The sequence below is a fragment of the Macaca mulatta genome, chromosome 8, assembly GCF_049350105.2.
Source record: "Macaca mulatta isolate MMU2019108-1 chromosome 8, T2T-MMU8v2.0, whole genome shotgun sequence".
Taxonomy (NCBI): domain Eukaryota; kingdom Metazoa; phylum Chordata; class Mammalia; order Primates; family Cercopithecidae; genus Macaca; species Macaca mulatta.
In genome coordinates, this window is record NC_133413.1 from 130,655,580 (window position 1) to 130,676,186 (window position 20,607).

At 35.0% G+C, this 20,607-nt stretch overlaps 1 protein-coding gene across 4 annotated transcripts in view; it reads left to right on the plus strand.

Annotated features, from left to right (window-relative positions):
• Positions 1–20,607, plus strand: part of COL14A1 (collagen type XIV alpha 1 chain) — a 245,313-nt gene that overhangs the window by 147,495 nt on the left and 77,211 nt on the right. For all 4 annotated transcript variants that reach the window (XM_015145926.3, XM_015145924.3, XM_077943973.1 and 1 more), the window contains exons 27-35: positions 1,743–1,866; positions 2,066–2,209; positions 3,582–3,746; positions 4,358–4,396; positions 4,566–4,704; positions 6,994–7,136; positions 8,689–8,798; positions 12,122–12,280; positions 20,000–20,077. In XM_015145926.3, the coding sequence (XP_015001412.3) occupies positions 1,743–1,866; positions 2,066–2,209; positions 3,582–3,746; positions 4,358–4,396; positions 4,566–4,704; positions 6,994–7,136; positions 8,689–8,798; positions 12,122–12,280; positions 20,000–20,077 (1,101 nt within the window). The remainder of the gene's footprint in view (positions 1–1,742; positions 1,867–2,065; positions 2,210–3,581; positions 3,747–4,357; positions 4,397–4,565; positions 4,705–6,993; positions 7,137–8,688; positions 8,799–12,121; positions 12,281–19,999; positions 20,078–20,607) is intronic.

Below are 20,607 nucleotides of genomic sequence, written 5' to 3' on the forward strand. Positions count from 1 at the left end.
GGACTTAGAGACTCAGAGTGGGGAGGGTGGAAGGTGAGTGAAGGATAAAAAACTACATACTGGATAGAATGTACACTACTTGGGTGATGGGTGCACTAAAATCTCAAACCTCACCACTATACAATTCAACCATGTAACCAAATACCCTTGTACCCCAAAAGTATTGAAAATAAAAATAGGTTCCCCACCCTGTGTCCAAGTGTTCTCATTGTTTGATTCCCACCTAGAATGAGAACATGTGGTGTTTGGTTTTCTGTCCTTGCGATAGTTTGCTCAGAATGATGATTTCCAGCTTCATCCATGTCCCTACAAAGGACATGAACTCATCCTTTTTTATGGCTGTGTGGTGGGAGTAAAGGGGAGGGATAGCATTAGGAGATATACCTAATGTAAATGACAAGTTAATGGGTGTGGCACACCAACATGGCACATGTATACATATGTAACAAACCTGCACATTGTGCACGTGTACCCTAGACCTTAAGTATAATAAAAAAATAAAAATAGGTTATTAAAAAAGAGGAGAATAGATAACATGCTGAGGCACGTCAGAAAGAAGGAAATTTCCTTTGAATTGGAGGAGACTTTATAAAAATGGTGACATGTCCAGTAGACTGATAAACTGGTAGCAGCTTAAGGCTCACTTAAACAAAGAAAGCACTCTAAAGATGCTATCTTTACTTCTTACACATGATTCTGAAAAACAAATTAAAAACAATTAATTAAAAATGGTCCAAAAGTTCCACAGGAATAAAAGCAAGTTGTAAGAACTGAAGCCAGAAAGTTTTGTATAGTAGTGGTTAAGAACATACATTTTGATATAAAATAGACCTAACTTCAATTGTTGACTCTGCCAGTGACCACTCTTGTGATGTGCAAGTAACTGGTCTTTTGCAGCTCAGTTTCCTCAAGTGTAGAGTGAGTAGAATAGTAGTAATTACTTCATAGGTTTGCTTCATAAGGAAATCTTTGTAAAGAGTCTAACTCTGATTCTCGGACATTTGTCAAGTTACCGAGCTTACGCTGCCATTTTTAAACTGTCAAATGAGGTGGCAAAAATCCTACATGCTTGAAAAGATTTTTTGAAAACTACTTCCTGAAAGTACTTAGAGACACATGCACTCCTGTGTTCATTGCAGCACTATTCACAATAACAAACATGGAATGCCCATCAGTGGTGGACTGGATAAAGAAAATGTGGTGAACATACAGCAAGAAATACTATGCAGCCATAAAAAAAGAACAAAATCATGTTCTTTGCAGCAAGACAGGTGCTGCTGGAAACCATTATCTTGTGCAAATTAACAGAGAAACAGGAAACCAAATACTGCATGCTCTCACTTATAAGTGGGAGATAAACATTGAGTACACGTGGGCATAAAGATGGGAACAATAGACACTAGGGGCTACTAGTAGGGGGAAGAAAGAAGGAGGCTGAAGGTTGAAAAACTACCTATTGAGTACTATGCTCACTACCTGGGGGACAGATTCATTTGTATACCACATCTCACTGACATGCCATTTACCCATGTAACAAACCTGCACAATGTACCCTCTGAATCTAAAATAAAATTTTTAAAAAAGAAAAGACGTATTTAATTTGTCTTCAAATTTGGCATGTAACTTGTATGAAAGAAATTTTAATCCAAGGAGATTTTGTAATGAGATAATGAAGAAATTAAAACTACTGACCCAGTGGAAGTCTACATATGTGTAAAAATGAATACACCTTCTCTCTCCAGGTTGCAATGGTTCAGTTCACTGATGACCCCAGAACAGAATTTAAACTAAATGCTTACAAAACCAAAGAGACTCTTCTTGATGCAATTAAACACATTTCATACAAAGGAGGAAATACAAAAACAGGTATGACCAAAAGAAGCCCAGCTAAGGCTCAAAGTAATTCATTATTAGTAACTACTGAAGTGACCTTTTGTTTTAAGGCATAGTACTTTTTAAAAAGATTTTCTTTCCTTAATTTAGGAACTTTGTTCCCACCCTTTCCTCCCCAGAAAAACAAAAATGGGAGAGAGTGAGATCAAACTGTTGCCTTTCTTTGTTTCAGGAAAAGCAATTAAGTATGTTCGAGATTCCTTGTTCACAGCAGAGGCAGGTACAAGAAGGGGCATCCCAAAGGTTATTGTGGTTATAACTGATGGAAGATCACAAGATGATGTGAACAAAATCTCCAGGGAGATGCAATTAGATGGTAAGATACATAAACAATAGTGGCTACCAAATGTAATGTTAGAATTGTTATTTTCTAAATACAAATGTATAGGCTATATCAGCATTACTTAAATGTTTTAAAATATTTCTTCGTATGAACTAGACAGTGTAATTTTTAAAATACTTTCTGGTATACAAATCTGTAATTGTACTGTTTTGTTAGAGAAAATAGGTTATTTTCTCTAACTCTTTTGCTACATCCAGGATGCCCTTTATAAGGAACTCCAGCAACTGAGTACTGTAAGAAAAGGACAAAGGAAAGAACCTTATTACAGAAACAACTCAGCCTCTTAATCATACCCAAATGCCTATCAATGATAGACTAGATAAAGAAAATGTGGCACATATAAACCATGGAATACTCTGCAGCCATGATAAAGAATGAGTTCATGTCCTTTGCAGGGACATGGATGAAGCTGGAAACCATCATCCTCAGAAAACTAAAACAGGAACAGAAAACCAAACACCATGTGTTCTCACTTATAAGTGGGAGTTGAACAATGAGAACACATGGATACAGGGAAGGGAACATCACACACTGGGGCCTATCGGGGGTGGGGGGCAAGGGAGGGAGAGCATTAGGACAAATACCTAATGCATGCAGGGCTTAAAACCTAGATGACAGGTTGATAGGTGCAGTAAACCACCATGGCACATGTACACCTATGTAACAAACCTGCACGTTCTGCACATGTATCCCAGAACTTAAAGTAAATTTTTTTTAAAAAGAAAATATATTGATTGAATATATATATATGTGTGTGTGTGTGTGTGTGTGTGTGTGTGTGTATACAGGGAAGGAACCTTATTACAGAAATTCCTCAGCCTCTTATTCTGTAAAATGGAGATTCTCACAGGACCGCTGTGAAGATTACATTACATAAGTTATGGCAAATAGTAGTTCTATTTACTTGCCAAGCATTGAATGGTGACCCACCTTAGGTTGCTAGGCCTATCAATGTCTCAGTTTCTACTTCTGTAAAAAAACTGAGATAAGCTCAGTGTCTCTGTTTCAAGTATATTTCATACCATAAATGTTAAAGTAACTTTTAAAAATATGCAACCATAGAGATATTACTCAAATGCAAACTATTTCATCTCAAGCACACATTGGGGCCTTGGTCTTCTTGGGTTTCTTTAAAATGGAAAATCTCTTTAGGGGATGATGGAATCATTATCACATAATGAAATATATACATGCAGAACTCTGATGAACTGTAAAGAATGGATTATCCACCCCCATGGGACTTCCTAAATAAACATATTTTAAACAGTTGGACGTGTCTTATATTACATTATTTGTGTTTTGTACAATTTAAAGTAATCAGAAATCTGTTCTCTGTCTGCCACAGGCTATAGCATTTTTGCAATTGGTGTGGCCGATGCAGATTACTCGGAGTTGGTTAGCATTGGCAGTAAGCCCAGCGCACGCCATGTCTTCTTTGTGGATGACTTTGACGCCTTTAAGAAAATCGAAGACGAGTTAATTACTTTTGTCTGCGAAACCGCATCAGCAAGTTAGTTCTTTGGAATTTGCACTTACTCATGTTGCTTAACGGCTGAAATATTTGATACTGGTTAAATAATGAGTCCCATCTTGATCTGAGAAAAGCATATTGACTTCCAGTGCTGCTTGTTATATAGACATTAAGTTTTATGGCCTTGAGCATATGGAAGTAAACCTCCCCTCCTCTGTTTAGAGTTTAGATTGATAAAAACCTTCCCTAATCAGATGAGAGTCTATGTTTAAAAGCAACTGTGCTTAAACAGATGCAGTAAATAATTTTCAATGTATTAAGAATGTGTTAAGATGTAAAATGTATTAAGAATTCTCATCTGGGCAACACATTATGAGGGAGATGTGTCCCAATACATGCTCTCAGGTAATAACCATTGATTTTAATGAACCCAGGAGAGAAGGAAGCTGTGACCCTTTAGTTGTAATAAGGAACCTTAGCACATTTCAATCTTTACGAAACCACAGAAATCCATAGTCACATCTGATTTGGATTCTCTCCACAATCAGCTTCTGGAAAGATTATATTAGTTTCCTGTTCTCAGGACTGGGAAAGAGTATGTTTGTGAAATATCCGAATTAGAGTTTTATTTTGTTTGTTTGGTTTTCCAGCCTGTCCAATGGTACACAAGGATGGCATTGATCTTGCAGGTATGCATTATCACAGTCTTTTCAAACACAAATATATTACATGCCTCTCATTTGGAGATGAGGTTTCTATTTTTGTTTTTAAATCCTTAATAGAAAAATATTAAAATTTAAAATTCTAAAGTGCCATATTCCCTATGTTTATTCTTTTTTTACATTTTTTTTTTTTTAGGATTTAAAATGATGGAAATGTTTGGTTTGGTTGAAAAAGATTTTTCATCAGTGAAAGGGGTTTCTATGGAGCCTGGTACTTTCAATGTGTTTCCATGTTACCAACTCCATAAAGATGCCCTGGTTTCCCAGCCAACCAGGTATGTTTCCATTGCAAGATTTTAAAGTCGATCATATGTTTATTATATCTCACTGTGAAAATGATGTCAACTTGAAATATGGTGTAATAGTCCCTGCTAGGATTTTCTACAATGTTTAGGGTAGATGATATTTACCTTTCTTTGTTTAAAAACACCAGACTCACACATAATGCGGATTGAACTTTAACATCTGCTGATCTGTGACAACGTATAAAAATGATTGCTGAGTGCTGTGGCTCATTCCTGTAATCCTAACACTTTGGGAGGCCAAGGTGGAGGATCACTTGAGGCCAAAAGTTTGAGAGCAGCCTGGGCAACAAAATGAGAGTCTCTACAAAAAAATAAAAATAAAAAAAATTAGCTGGGCATTGTGGTGTGCACCTGTAGTCCCAGCTACTCTGGAGACTGAGGTGGGAGGATTGCTTGAGCCCAGGAGGTTGAAGCTACAGTGTGCCATGATCACGCCACTGCACCTCAGCCTTGGTGAAAGAGCAAGACGCTGTCTTAAAAAAAAAAAAAAAAAAGTTGATACTTATGAGCACTACTACCAGCCATCTTTCTAAATGCTTATGTACACCAACTCACTCAAATCTCCAAACACCTCATGAAAGTAGATTTCATTATTACCTAAATTTTACAGATAATGAATCAGAAACACAAAGAAGCTAAATGGCTTGAGTGAGCTCGCATAGTTAAATGGCAATGTTGAAATTTATATCCAGCAATCAAGCTCCAGTGCCCAGACCCTGAACCATTTCATGATAGTGCTATATGGTTCAAATGGTTTTTATCTTTGAGACAGTCACAACAGCAACTCTAGAAAGCTGAAGAGTAGTAGTCAGGTATATGTAAAAATCGTATTACTTAGCTACTTTATAGACACATTTGCCTTATTCTTGTTTTTATCTCTGGATCCCCAGCAAATTATATGGTGTCTGTCCACATTGAGGGTGGATCTCCGCCACCTAGTTCACTCAGACTCGCACGCTAATCTCCTCTGAAAACACCCTCACAGATATACTCCAAAATAATGCTTTACCAGGTTTCTAGATATTCCTTAATCCAGTCAAGTTGAAACCTAAAATTTACCATCACAGGACCTTTGTCAGTTTATTTGCTGATGCATCTTAAATGTCTGTTACAATGTCCGGCATATAGTTGGCATTCAAAAAATACTTATTGAATGGACAAATGAATTAATGAATGTATAAATAAATGAATATTTTTATCTATGCAAACCAAACTTTCATTTTTCAAGTGCATACTAAATTTGCACATTTATTTATTCATTTAATAACTATTATGGAGTTCCTACTACATGTAAAGGGCTGTATTTTTTTGCTTGGAGGAAGATTTAAAAAGTAAATGAGTAAAACTAACATTAGTTGTTAGAAAGAGAGACAAGGTGATATTTTAGGTTGGGCTCTTCAGGAAGCAGATTTTCCAGCAGAGATTAGTATGTGGGAAGTCGGTGAGGGTGTTCCCTCATGGAAGGGAACAGCAGGACGCAGGATAGGCCAAGAGGGAGAAGTCAAGCTGTGAAGAATCTCAGTAAAACCTCCACCCATCCAGAGGAGTTCTGAAAATGGTATGGCCTCTCAGAGCTGTCTCCCATTGGGTTCAGGGGTTCAGGTCCTTATACTTCCTCAATGACCAGTCATTGAAAAGAGGTTTCCTAATAAGGTGGCATGACCTTGGGAGAGGCATCCTTTTTCAGCCAAGAAAATTTCTGGAAGGGGATTGGTGTCTGAAATCTGTCTGCAGACAATACTCCCAGGACCAGGGGTAATGTACCCTGAATTTTTGAAGGTGGATCTGGATAGTGCAACACAGATGGGAATGTAATTGACTACAACATGTAGTAGAAAGTGATAATGTCATAAGTTATGTTTTACAAAAGGATAATAGATCAACATTGTTTATTGTATGAAAACCTTTGACACTACTAAAATGTTCAGTGAGAAGCGACTGATTAGGTGAGTGATAAAATAGCCAAACAGGAGAAGATTGTGCAGCCATGAAAATATCATGCTCTTAAAAATATTTAAGGAAATGGAAAATGGCTAATAAATGGTGCTAAGAAAAGAAAGGGACAAACTGATATAAATTGGACAAATGCACACATTCTTTACTAAATTAGATGACTACAACAGTGATCTAGTTGGTGTTAATGGTGGTCTTTTCTGTTTTTCCAAATCTTGTGTAATGAAAATGTATTTGCTTTATAATCAAAAGAGTAATTTTTTTGAGGAAGGATACAATGAGACATGATTTTCTTTGTATGTTCAGGTACATGCATCCGGAAGGATTGCCCTCCGACTACACAATCAGTTTTCTATTCCGGATTCTTCCTGACACTCCACAGGAGCCCTTTGCTCTTTGGGAGATTTTAAATAAAAATTCTGACCCATTGGTTGGGGTTATTTTAGACAGTAAGTATATTTATTGAGATCACATTCGCACATAAATGTATGAGTAATGTATGTGGCACGCCATTTCGCCTGTTTGTGTATATTACAGAGTAACTCGCTAATCTTATGTGATGTGTAAATACTAAACAATGAATTATATAGCAGTTGATTTATCCATTTATTTTCTCATTCTTTCAACAAATATTTCTTGAATTCCTATTTTGTGCCAACACTAGACCTGGCATGCACTAGTGAGGAAGGAGAAGAGAGAAAAGCAATTTTTACTGGGAGAGGAAAAACTACAGAAAGAGCAAGGTCCTTGGAGGGTCAATGGGAAGGGTGGGATCACAGTTCATTTTTTGGACATAGATATGATAAATGTGAGATGCATATTTGATATCCCAGAGTGGATGTCAGATTGACAGCAGCATATTTAGAAACAATTCTGGGATGGAGATATACATTTGAAAGTTGTGTGTCTTTGCTATATAAGCCATGAGACTGGGTGGGATCATCTAGAAAATGAGTCTAGAAAGAGCAGAGAATAGGTCTGGAGGCTGGGAAATGCCAATATTTGGAGGTTGGAAAGTTGAGGAAGAACCAATGAAAGAAGCTTCTTAACCTCATGCTCTTGGATGTTGTATATGATGATCACTTAAGCAGATCAAGTTTTTGGTTAATATCACTGAGTTTTCTATATCTAGTTTTAGTTTAGGATTCCAGTGAACCTAGGAACCAAAATTTGGAGACTATTACTCGGTGCTAGGTCAAACATTCAGATAAGGAAAGTATTAAGCTTATTTCCGACTAGTATTTGTAAAAGGATTTTTCAGTACATGGAAACTAATCAACAACTAAATATGATACTGTGGAAGCATTTTGCATTGATATTAAAACTAAGGAAAAGCTGTAGATTGAAAAGATATATGTTACTAACTCCATATATACCCGGGACTTGAAAATGAAGAATTTTCTCAAAATGATTAAGACTAGCTTGCTCCTTTTGAAAACAGAGAAATTAATTTGTAGCATAGGAATGAATTAGAAAAATATTCCTATTTTTTAAATAATAAAATATTCGTTGTAATAGGAAGAATTTAAGATTAGAAAATTTTTTGCTTGTTTGTTCATAATAAATGAAATATCTTGGGTGGCATAATTTGCACATCCTAGGAAAGTTGGTTGCTGTGGTGGGTTAAAAAGACAAAGGGCCTGGTTTCTATTCTTTAAGATTTGATAAACTTAAAGCAGCTTTGTCTGCCTCTACTCCCAGCCCCTTGGACAATTTCTTCCAAGAGAGTGATGGGGATGAGAGTCTGGGCAAAGAAGTACAGAGGAAGAGTATGTGTGGAAGTCTTTGCCTCACTGTCATCACCACGTGGCTAAATCAGTTCATGTAACCAACTATGAGTCCGCAGCAACCTGGGGACTGTAGATCACTTCCTTACCCATTACATCATTCTAAATACAGTTTCAAAACAATAGATGCATTATTTTGTTTGGTGTTGAATTTTAGAAAAAAAATTCACCTACTTTAATTATTTCTAAAATATTTTTATTTTTCTTTAAATAGATGGTGGGAAAACTCTAACATATTTCAACTATGACCAGAGTGGGGATTTTCAGACTGTTACTTTCGAAGGACCTGAAATTAGGAAAATTTTTTATGGAAGCTTTCACAAGGTCAGTAATGCTGTGTATGCATATATTCTTTATTCTGTTTGCTATTGAACAAAGCCATTTAAGAAAAATTCCATAGGGCTTTAGATCTCAAATTTCAACTGGAGTGAGAATTAACCTTTGTGATTGTTAGCAATACCCAGAGATTGGGATTTGGTAGATCTGAGAGAGGACCCTGAAATGTGCATTTTTTTTTTTTTGATCAGGCACTCCAGAAAATAAGGGGGCCACTTTCCTCTTTGAGGAAAATTGTAGTTAAGGATACGGTGTTACCAAATGGACAGTTGCTCATTTGCTACATTAGGTGCGGTGTAGAAAAGATTGCTGGTCTAGCTGGTACAACGAGCTATCTACCAGTGCAGATGAAAGCACAATCCGCCGAATCATCTTAAAATGTGCAGACAGAGACAACTGATTGCACTGATACTTTTACATATATACAAATACAACCCATCACTGTCATCATAACAGGTACCCTGTGGAAAAATTTTATAAAACCTAAGTTTACTTGTCATTATTTTAATAACTCATCACTTATGGTAGAACTATGTTCTGTAACATTTGCTTCTCAGAAACATTTATCTGTGGTGATCACTGGGGTGGACAGTTACCAACATCTACTGCTTCCTTTGTATTTGAATAAACCCGCTGACCTATGGTGTTAAGCAGTGCAGCACCTACACTGCAGGATGAGCAGAGCATTTGCTAGGTGGTGTAGAAAAATACTTTGCTTCCTAACCAGGCCCTTACTGCCCTTTTAAAGTGAGAGAAGGGATGCTGCAAAGCAATTTTCTTGGCTCTTGTCTCATGGCCTAGAATGCGGTCAAATCAATCTAATTTATGCAACTTTGCTACTTTCTGTGGTTTTGAATATCGTAATTGCATACCACATAATTGCGTAAGAACAGTTGCTAAACACACACACACACACACACACACACACACACACACACACACACACACACTTACTTTTTTTCCTGTTTAGTAGGGCTGTACTACCAGAAGAAAAGGTATCTGAAAAGCACATGAGATACAGGTGGAGATTTATTAGTTCATGGCTCAAAGTGGTCCCATGAGCAGCTCTTAGGACTGAACATTGTTTAATCATCAAATTCCTCTTGGCATGTTTATTTTCTTGGTTATGGACAGTGTATTGCAAAATAGTAAAAAAAAAAAATTGTATGAGAGATGAAAAGCATTTGAGATTTCATGAGTGTTAAAAGAAACATCGTCATTTTAGCCCACGTTTTAGGCATGAACTTGTAATTCTCATTCCAAAGAATACTTTGTAAGTCTTAGGTGAAGGTTAAGCTTTATTTCCTTACCAGAAGAAGTCAAGAAGTGAGGTTCATTAAAAATTGATTTAAAATTTATAAAACTTCAAATTTTTTAAAGTTATATAAAGGACGACTTCCCTCTAAGTGTTAAATAAAGCCAAAAAGTCAAACGAGGAAAAAAATTCATAAAAAGGCTTCTCATGTGACAAAATACTTTAAAATAGACCTATTAATAGAATATCTCAATGCAAATTCAATTTGTAGAAATCAAATTCTATTTGTTCATAGACTTATAAATGAATAAATACTTTACCTTAATTTCTCATTGATTTTCAGTTAGTTTTATTTTTTACAGTTTGACCATGAAGTGTGGGCCCAAGGTCTCTTTCAAAAAGCTTTAATTATATACATGGGCACTTAAGTGCAACCAAAGAAGCAAAATATCTGAAAAATTTTCATTATCTCCTTTTGTAAAAAAAAAAAAAAAAAAAAATAGAACTTAAGCATGTGAATAAGTCCCCACAAGTTAACGATTCTTAAGGCAGGGGTACTAGAAGCTAGGTTTTCTAGCTGTAATCTATAATAATGGAAAGTGTTCTACGGCTCAAAAACACGTGCTAGTTGAATTATACTCTAGTAAATGATCGTAACAGAGATGTTAATAAGAAGCAAGGAATGTGGTGGTGTTTATTCCATCCGTGATTCTATACTTGGGCAATAGTTAATTCCCTTTTGAAGGAGAAGGATTCTCAAGAGTCCCAATGTTGACTTACATTATTTGTATCATAATCTAATTTAAAGGAAACATGCAATAAAAATTGGTGTAAGTCCATGTGCTTTCAATATACAACAATGAAACAAAAATGAAGTTGAACAAAACCAGTAAAATTAAAAGTAATACTATCTTAATATGAAAGAGGACATTATTTCATTGACATTCAACCTCTGCTTACAATGTGAATACACTGCTAGCTACTATAACTCCCATAACCTTGATTGTATTGCCCAAGATGTTTTTTCTTCGAACTACCATGATACCTTACCTTAAACAGATTTGTAACTTCTTTTGGCTTTTACTTAGGGTGAAACCATTATTTGCCTATTAATTTCACCGCATAACCTTGATTGTATTGCCCAAGATAGTTTTTCTTTGAACTATCATTATACCTTACCTTAAACAGATTTATAACTTCTTTCGGCTTTTACTTAGGGTGAAATCATTATTTACCTATTAATTTCACTCTTTTAGCTCATCAGTCTGCCAAAAACAAGTACTATAGTACTCATGAGGCTAACGCCATCATAAGTTACAATGCATATATAAGCACTGAAATTTTATGGCAGAACTTGGACATAGTATAGTTATCTAGTCCATCTAGAATATACCTAACTTTAACTATCACCTAAATAAGACAGACTTTTACAAGTCCTTACAAAGAATGTGTCAACTCCTGAAAATATGATCATGGACCTCCAGATTCTTGAGATTCTAGTTTGTGAAAATTGCACCATACGCTAAGCTAAGCAGCTTTATTTTATTTGAACCTGAGTTCACCAGAAAGCATTCCTTCTTCCCCTTCAGATTCTAGATCCCCTTTCCTCATCCTAAATTAAACAAATATTTTCAAAGTGTGGTTTGCCAACCACTCGTGGTACCTTGGATGATTGTTGATGATATATCAAAAGAATTTTTAATTTTAATATTTTTGTGTTTATGTTAATTTGCATTCAGAAAAGGCATAGCTAGTACAGCAGTCCTGTGATTTCAAAGATGCAATTGCTCTTGAGTGAGACCAGACTTTAAAAAGTGCATCCTTTCAAAGCCACTTTAAAAAGAAGTGTTAATTAGATAAAAATAGAGATGGTACTTGAATGTGGGAAAATCATGGAGATGATAAAAGTGGAAATTTTCTCTTCTAGCAAAATACATGGTAACAGAATTCCTTCTCTTCTCTTTCTTACTTTGTAATGATGAATCATACAATTATACAAATTTGGTTGATATTTCCTTCTCTTTCTTACCTCCTAAAACATCTTACTTTTACCTAGCTACACATTGTTGTCAGTGACACTTTGGTCAAATTGGTTATTGACTGCAAGCAAGTGGGTGAGAAGGCAATAAATGCATCAGCTAATATCACATCAGATGGTGTAGAAGTACTAGGGAAAATGGTTCGATCAAGAGGACCAGATGGAAACTCTGCACCGGTAAGTGAATAAACACATGAAGCTGTGTTACTGTTAAGGGAGAGAAATTCTTTTAAAGTACATTAGCTATTTTCCAGGGGAAAGGTTTAACAAAAAGGTGAATGGATAAATGGATGGATGGATGGATGGATGGATAAATAGATAATGGCCTCTTTAAAAGAATTAAGACATGTACATTCAAAGCTTGTGGTAGTATGCTTCCGCTGTATTATATGGAGTATACATTAGGATTTAGGCTAGTTTATTTTCTAAATGCATTTTAAAATTTAAATGGTAAAATATTCATCACATGGTTTGGGGCATAAATGGTTTTTAGAAAAGAATTACAGCTGTAAATGAACCTCATTTATATAAGCAAATACAAATCCACACAAAATTAGTGAATATTACACACAGGAAATTGACATAAGCCTCTTATTTGGGTTAGATTTGGGCATTTTAAAACTAGGTTTTTGCTATCAATAATGTAAAGTTTACCCTTTAATTATTAGTGATTAAGTACCATACCATTCTAAGATAATATAATTTTTTTACCTTTCAACATGGAATTTAAATCTGGGAGACTTCCAATTGACAAAGAAATCACATTCCCATCACTCATTACCCACAAGAAAAGAATAGTGCACACAGTTTTTTGTGTTAATACTGTTCATTCACAGCTAATTAGCAGCATTGTCTAATTTGAGTCATTCTATAATTGGTGAGGCATTTTATTCTTGTAAACAATCCCAACTATTCTAATCTATACTTCTCTTATGTAATAGAACAATCAAGATAATTATAGATTACTATTGTCTCCCACTTTCATAGATCTGTAGAATTAGCCAGTTATACAAGAGCTGGTAGTTCTCAAAGACTTTGAAAGCTGAAGATCACCTTGTAAAAATGAAATCCAATACTATGTCAAATAAATAAAACAGGCCCATGGTTCTAATTCCACTGCCATTCACTTAGTACACAGGAAATAGTCCGAGTTGAGAGAGTGATTTACTTTGGAGCACTTTGCTATTTTGCAGCATTTATCTTTGTGGTAACAGTAGAAGTGAATGGTAGCAATGTGTCCCCTTATGTATAGGGGTACATTGATACTTTCAGACCTTGATAGGTAGATGATGCTAAGTAGTTTAACACCTACAGTTGAAGGATCTTTAAAAGTTCTTTCGTTTCTACTTTGCTTTGGAGAATTATGGATTAGATGTTTGGAAAGAGAATGTAAAAGCTTTGGAAGGCTCTCTTGTTCTCAGTTACAGTAAGAGACTTTTGGGAATGTTTACATGATTTTGAAAAGTTATCTCCTCCTAATGTGTGGCATTTCATGATAATTAAAACACACACCATCTTCTGCTTAATGGAAGATACTGCTGTGATAGTACATAAAGGAATTTATAAAAACACAGAATTATCAAACTAAGAATATCTTGTATGGATAAATGGATATATAGATGGATACTTAGATGATGAATGAATAGACTCTAATTTAAGAAAGAGAAACCAGGCCTCGCGCGGTACCTCATGCCTGTAATTTCAGCACTTTGGGAGGCCGAGGTGGGTGGATCACGAGGTCAGGAGATCGAGACCATCCTGCTAACATGGTAAAACCCCGTCTCTACTAAAAATACAAAAAAATAGCCAGGTGTGGTGGCACGTGCCTGTAGTCCCACCTACTCGGTAGGCTGAGGCAGGAGAATTGCTTGAACCCAGGAGGTGGAGGTTGCAATGAGACAAGATCACGCCACTGCACTCCAGCCTGGGCGACAGAGCTAGACTCAATCTCAAAAAAACAAAACAAACATCAACAACAACAACAAAAAAACAAAGAGAAACCCTTCTAGGTATATGAGATTCTGGGTCCAGATCACATAATACTATTATTAATATTTTCTTAATTTTAGAAATAACAAATGTAAAATTCCTGAAAGGTAGTAGGTGTTTGCTGAAGAGTAACTGTTATTATTGAATAAAGTCAAAAACACATTCTCCATCCTCCATCCCACCTTTTCTGGACTTCTAGCACTTGATTATTGATAGTCACATACCATTTTCTTTCTCTTTCATATATCTACATTTCACTCCTCTAACCAGATTATAAACGCCTCAAAATAGAAACCATATCATTGTCTTTGTTTAAAACCACCCTACATCACATTGTCTAATTAATGCTGATGAACAGAGTAAGTTCTCAAGAAACATTTGATAGAAATTAAATAGAACGTTGTCTGTTTCAAATTGTATTATATCTTTTCTAAAAATTTTGTTTTGCGTATATTCCATGTGCGATGTTGACAATAGTCCAATAATATATATCGTACCCTTTCCTAATTATTTTATAATTATAATATATTTCACAATGATAGTTGTATAATTGTATTTTAAACTATACTGTATGTAATAATTATGCTGCAAATATATGACCAACTAAATATCAACTAATTTCTTTCTGAAAGTAAAAATGCCTGCAAGTTTCAAGCCTACTGATGATCAATCTTTACTTTTAGCAATGAGAGAAATGGAATTAAACAGAGCACTCTCTGTGGTTACTTCCAACTAGTAGTAGACAAAGGAGAATTATAAAAGTCAATAATCAAAGAGTTCTTTGTAAGGCTAGTAGGAAAAAAGTCATAGCATTTGTTGAATCTAAAAGTCTACAAAGGATTACTAACTAGATTTTCAGTCTGCCCACTTACTGAAGAATTTGATTATGTTGAAATGAATGTATTAGGTTAGATCTCAAGAATGTGATTGGAAACTCAGAGTTGCCTTTTGAGGGATATTACTTAATCATTTCAGTGCAAGGTAAGAGAAGTCTCAGTTTTCAATTTTAAATTTAGAAATCACAGACTGCCAATCTAACCTTGATATACATTTGTACTCTACTATCTAGCAAAAGGGAATGTGTGTTGTGCAAATTCTCGATTATTCTAGGAGTAATTATTATATGAGAGAGATTAGTAACTTATAGGTCTCCATTCCCTGCCAAATCCAACAATTATTCAATATATGCCAGATGGTGGAAGAGTCTAAAGATTTAGTCTTTAAAGAAAATATATTCTTTATAAACCATAATTGAGTGGAAGATAGATTAATGCATTTAAGGATACAGTAACTACTCAATAGAAATTACGTTCTTAATAAAATCAACTGGTGTTCAGCAGTGCGAGATTGTATAGGCAGTAACAGTCTCTACTGAGGCTAACCTAACAAGTAGGCTTAACTTAGCTGTCTAAATACATGTGGAATGAAACTTAACAACTGTGCTTCTCCTTTACAAACTTTTTCTCCTAAGAAGTTTCTCCTGCATTTTCTGGTACCTAATGAAATGATTCTAGAAAAGTTTTGAGCTTCTGGCATATGATCATATTTCTTAGTGCCTTTCTTCTACCTTTGCAAATCTAATACTTAGGTAATTATCCAACTGGCATATGTTTAGCTCCCTGCTGTTCAAATAATAGAGACGTATGAGTTATGCCATGGAGTTGCCTGTCATTTTAGCCACTGAGTTACAGCTTTTATATATATATCAATAGTAGACTAGGTGATGATTCTACAAACACTTGTTTGAAAACAAGTGTTGTTAAATTGCTAAAAAGTATAGTATATTTTCACATGCATTATCTATTTTAAGCTTTTAAAATTATAATGATAGCTAATAGTTATTACATCTCTGCTAGGAGCTAGGCAGTGTGTACTTTCCTGGGATTATTTCATTTAATCCTGTAATAATCCTTGAAAGAGATACTTATGTTTTCTCTACTCTGTAGATAGAGAAACTGAGACTTTAAGAAGCTAGGGTCAGGTCCCCTTTCAAAAAGTGAGAGTAGTGAAATAAGAGACTGTATCCAACTTCCATAAGGTCATCTGCCTTTCATTCCAGTGCTTATTCCATTAGGACAGACTCTGATAATTAGAGAATAAAGGCAGAGAAGGGAGTTTGGTTTGTACCAGAGACTATATGTCCTATCTGTTCATTGACAGGTTCAAAGATTTACCATTATTTGAATTACAACCTTGAGAGCAAAGTAATCAAAACTACCCCCAAGTGTGTCTATACCTGAGAATTCTAATTAATACCAACGAGTGCAATAGTTATGAATTTTTATTTTCTAATTTAATCAGTGCCTTCGTGGTTTCCCTTAAATTCAATAAATTGATTGAGAACAAGTTAAAAATAATCAGTTCAATAGTTGACAAGTGGTAAATGCACAATCTTAGTTTTGTGATGGCATCAATAAAAGTTAGACATCAAATTACAAACAGAAAATGGTTTAGTTCCTCTGTAGTCTTTCACCAGTATTCTTGTGCAGTGTAAAGCTCTCTAAATATTTATATAAATTCAGGCACAGCTTTACTTCAGATTATAAATTTATTTATAGTATGTTAGAAAAAAATTCAGAGAATAAAATTTGGCACTGAGTGGAAAATGGAGCCAGAGGTACATTTTAATTCCCATTCACAGATCAAAATGACTCAACTTATTTTCATGCTAACATTTGACCCCAAGTGACTTGCCTTTTGTGCTAAACCAGATAAAAAATGTCTAACAATGAAAAATGAACATTCGTAATTGGCTAAGTATTCCTATGAAAGAGATTATGAAAAGTGAAAGTGGGAGGTTTTGTGTCTCTTCCTCCTTTTTTTTTTTTTTTTTTTAGCAAAGATATATCTTTTATAATTTTCAGTTACAAAAAAGTTACAAAAGTAAAAGAGGGCTGCTTCTTGCATTAGTTCGCTAAAGTATTGTTTATTTTGAGCCATACTATCTTGCATTTTAAGGTACTCAAATATGAGATCTTTTGACATACCATCTTGTATTGTCTCCTGTATAATTTGCACAAATATGTATGTCATTGCTTTTGGAATAAAAGCCAGAGGCTTTGTTTTCTTTCAGTCAATCTCCTGAAATGTGCCTTGGAAAAAAAAGTCCCTAAATAAAGGCTGAGGAATCTAAACTATTACAAGTGCAAACAATTATGAATAAATTTGTTGTGCTCACAAAAGCTGCTGACATCATTTAACTTGCAAATGAATAGTCAGCCCACGTAACGTTCCTGAAATTATAATATTGGCTTCATTCAGTACTTAGTAAGCATTCAACCCCTGGAATAAATAAATTGAGCTCCTAAGAGTTCCAATAACTTCATAAGGCGGAAGTCTAGCCAAAGGTTTGTAGACATTAGACTGTTGTAGGTGGTTAGGTAGTAGATGTTTATTTGAAAAACTTCGAGAAATCCTGATATATACTGAGGCTTGTGAAAGGCCTTTGCTTTAAGTAGGTCTTTCAATTCGTGAAAATGTTTTTGCTCTGAGGGCTCTACTCAGATATGGAAAATTTCTTAATGGATAAATGATTTGCAGACTTAGCTGAATCTATGCAATGCTGTCATAATGGGACCTATTTAATAAATGTCCCCAGACAAAATGGCATTGTAAGATTACATTGGGCTATCTGCATTTTAAAAGTTAGATCAAAGATCAGCTTACTGGGAAAATAAACCACAAGAAAATGGGGCATGCCATTTAAATCTCAAACACAACTAAGCCTTCAACATGTGGTTATATTATTTAAACTTTTTCTTCCCCGGTTCTATTCCACAGAATGGACTTTGTTATGATCATACCCCATAGCGGCAATCTGAAGATTTAATGATATGTGCAAAGTGCTTAGGATAGTGCCGGGCACATAGTAACATTCATTTCTCCAAATGTTTGTTGCTATTGTTGTTGTTATTTGCTAAGACTTTTCTGAATCAAAACATTTCATAGATATTATTATTGTGGAAACAAACTACTATTATATTTCTGTCCTCAATACTGTCACCGTCATTTTGATTCTATTTTTTTGGCCTTTGTATTATATGTACACCTTCTCTTTAAATCAATTTTGAGAAAGCTAATATTTATTATTTATAGCAGCTATGTTCCAGGCACTGTTCTAAATATTTCCTCTATACTAATTCGTTTAATCCTCACAAACACATGAATAGCTACTATTATTATGCTCACTTTACAGATGAGAAAACTGAGCCTCCAAGTCATTAAATAATTTGTTCAAAGTGACTCAGTCTGTCAGTGGAGGAGTCAGAGATGACACCCAGGCAGTCTAGCTCCATACTCGCAGAATCCCTATGATCTTTGAAATATTTGTTGTTATTGTTGTTGTAATTGTTTATGAAAATAAGCTATAATGTCTTTTCTCAACTGTTTTAATTCTATTAGGTGGTGCAAAAGTAATTGTAGTTTTTGACATTACTTTTGCACTAACCTAATAAAAACTTAATTTTTTATTGGACATAATTTTTTTGTTTGATTGCCCTGGATGGTCTCAGTTATCATACTCTTGGATGGTGGAGGAGAACCTTAAACCACCTAGAAAAAACAGCAGTGAGCCATGCACATATTTCTGCAAACAGCTCAATAGAGGTATATAGGATCAAAAAAAAAGATGCTTTGACTTATGGATTTGCTTTGAAAATTCAGGGGTTACTTCATTGATCAGTTGGAATGAATGTTTGCAATAAGGCATCGTTACTTGAGTATAATGACAGAAAGCCCAATTTCATTTGTTTACTATCAGAACAAGTTCTTTTGTGATAGTGCATGCATTTTTAATAACATACTTCAATAGTACTGTCTACTTGGGCATTATCATTTTTCTAGAAGATGTTTGGCGAAGGATGGGTAGTACTATTTGGGAGAAAATAAGGAAGGCACCAGGAATTTCCAGGCTTTGCTGAAAACACCACTGCTGAAAGCAAGATTACAGATTTAAAATGAAAACAATTTCATCCTTCTCCCCGATCAGTAATAGAGCACACACTTAATATTTGAAAATAATGTAGGAAGAAATATAGTAAAAATGATTGGGTTGTTAGGCTAGTGTTAGCCCTTAATGATGTTATAATTATGTTTCTGTATATTTCAACATGTATATTGACTTGTCACCAACATACATGAGTGGAGCAAGCCTGTCTAAATATTTGTGGCATGATCAATGGCGTACATAAAAATACACATAGCTTACATTCTCACAATACTGAATGTGAAGCTGTCATGACATTTACCACATTGTGTACAGTATTTATGTGCTCCTCTCTCACTCCCTGTAAGTTCTTCTAGGTCAGGACTATGATTTTTTAAAAAAATGTTTGTATCCTAAAAGTCTACATAGTATCTGGCTTACATTATGTACTGAAGAAAACGTTGCTGAGTCTATGTACAAAGCAATGAAGTGAGAATTAATTCAATAAGCCTTCCTGAGTGCTTTTTATCTACCACATATTATGATAGGTGACCTAAGGATGAGTTTGGAAATGTAAATAATTGTATTGTGTAGTGGAAGGTGTGCTATAGAGGAGGCACATGGAGTGTTGTGTGATGACAGTCATTTGGGAGCAGCTGTGATGGGCCTTATAAGGAAGACTTTAACAGAGGAGTTAAGCTTACTCTTTAGGTAGAAATGAGAGAGGAAGTTGTGATAAGTAAGGGGGTTTAGATGGTGGATGAAAAATTGTAGACAAAACCTTAGATCACTGTGTGTTTGAGGAAAAGAATTAGTTTGACATTATTGGAGTTACTTTTAAATTTACTTACTGTCATGTATTATTAATGTATTGATATTCTGTTATACAATACATAACATAAAATCTGTTATATAGTACATAACATAAAATTATAATGATAATTTATTTTTTATTGAATGACAATTTTCTTTTTAAATCATAGTTCCAGTTACAGATGTTTGATATTGTTTGTTCCACATCATGGGCCAATACAGACAAATGCTGTGAACTTCCAGGCCTGGTAAGCATTCTTCCTTCATCTCTATTGATTTTTTTTTATTGTATTTAATTTTCTGGAAATGAGAAGCTATTTCTCAACATTCATATCATAGGCAACTCATTGAGATGATAAAATTAGAAAGAGATTAATAAGGAGGCATGTGTGAATTTAGCACGATTTCTCCTGCATGACCTCGGATCACATACACTGTGAACGGCACAACTCAGAGTGCTCCATTTATACATAGTCCAGATGTTCCCAGATTCCGTGGCTCATGAAGCCCTTAGTGTCTCAACTTTTTTCTTGCACCCCTAAGCCAAAAGAAACACCTTGTGGTTCCATTTATGAAATAATAGGCCCAAACATCTTACTAAATATTTATGTCCTAACAACTCAGTAGCCGTGTAAAATAATAAGGCACATACATTGAAAGAAAAAAGGGATATTTATATTTTATTCTTAAATGACCGAAATAGCTTACTGATGAGATGTGTGTGCATACCTGACCCCTGCAGTATTTCTCATATCTTGGAATCATATTGGCCATTGCC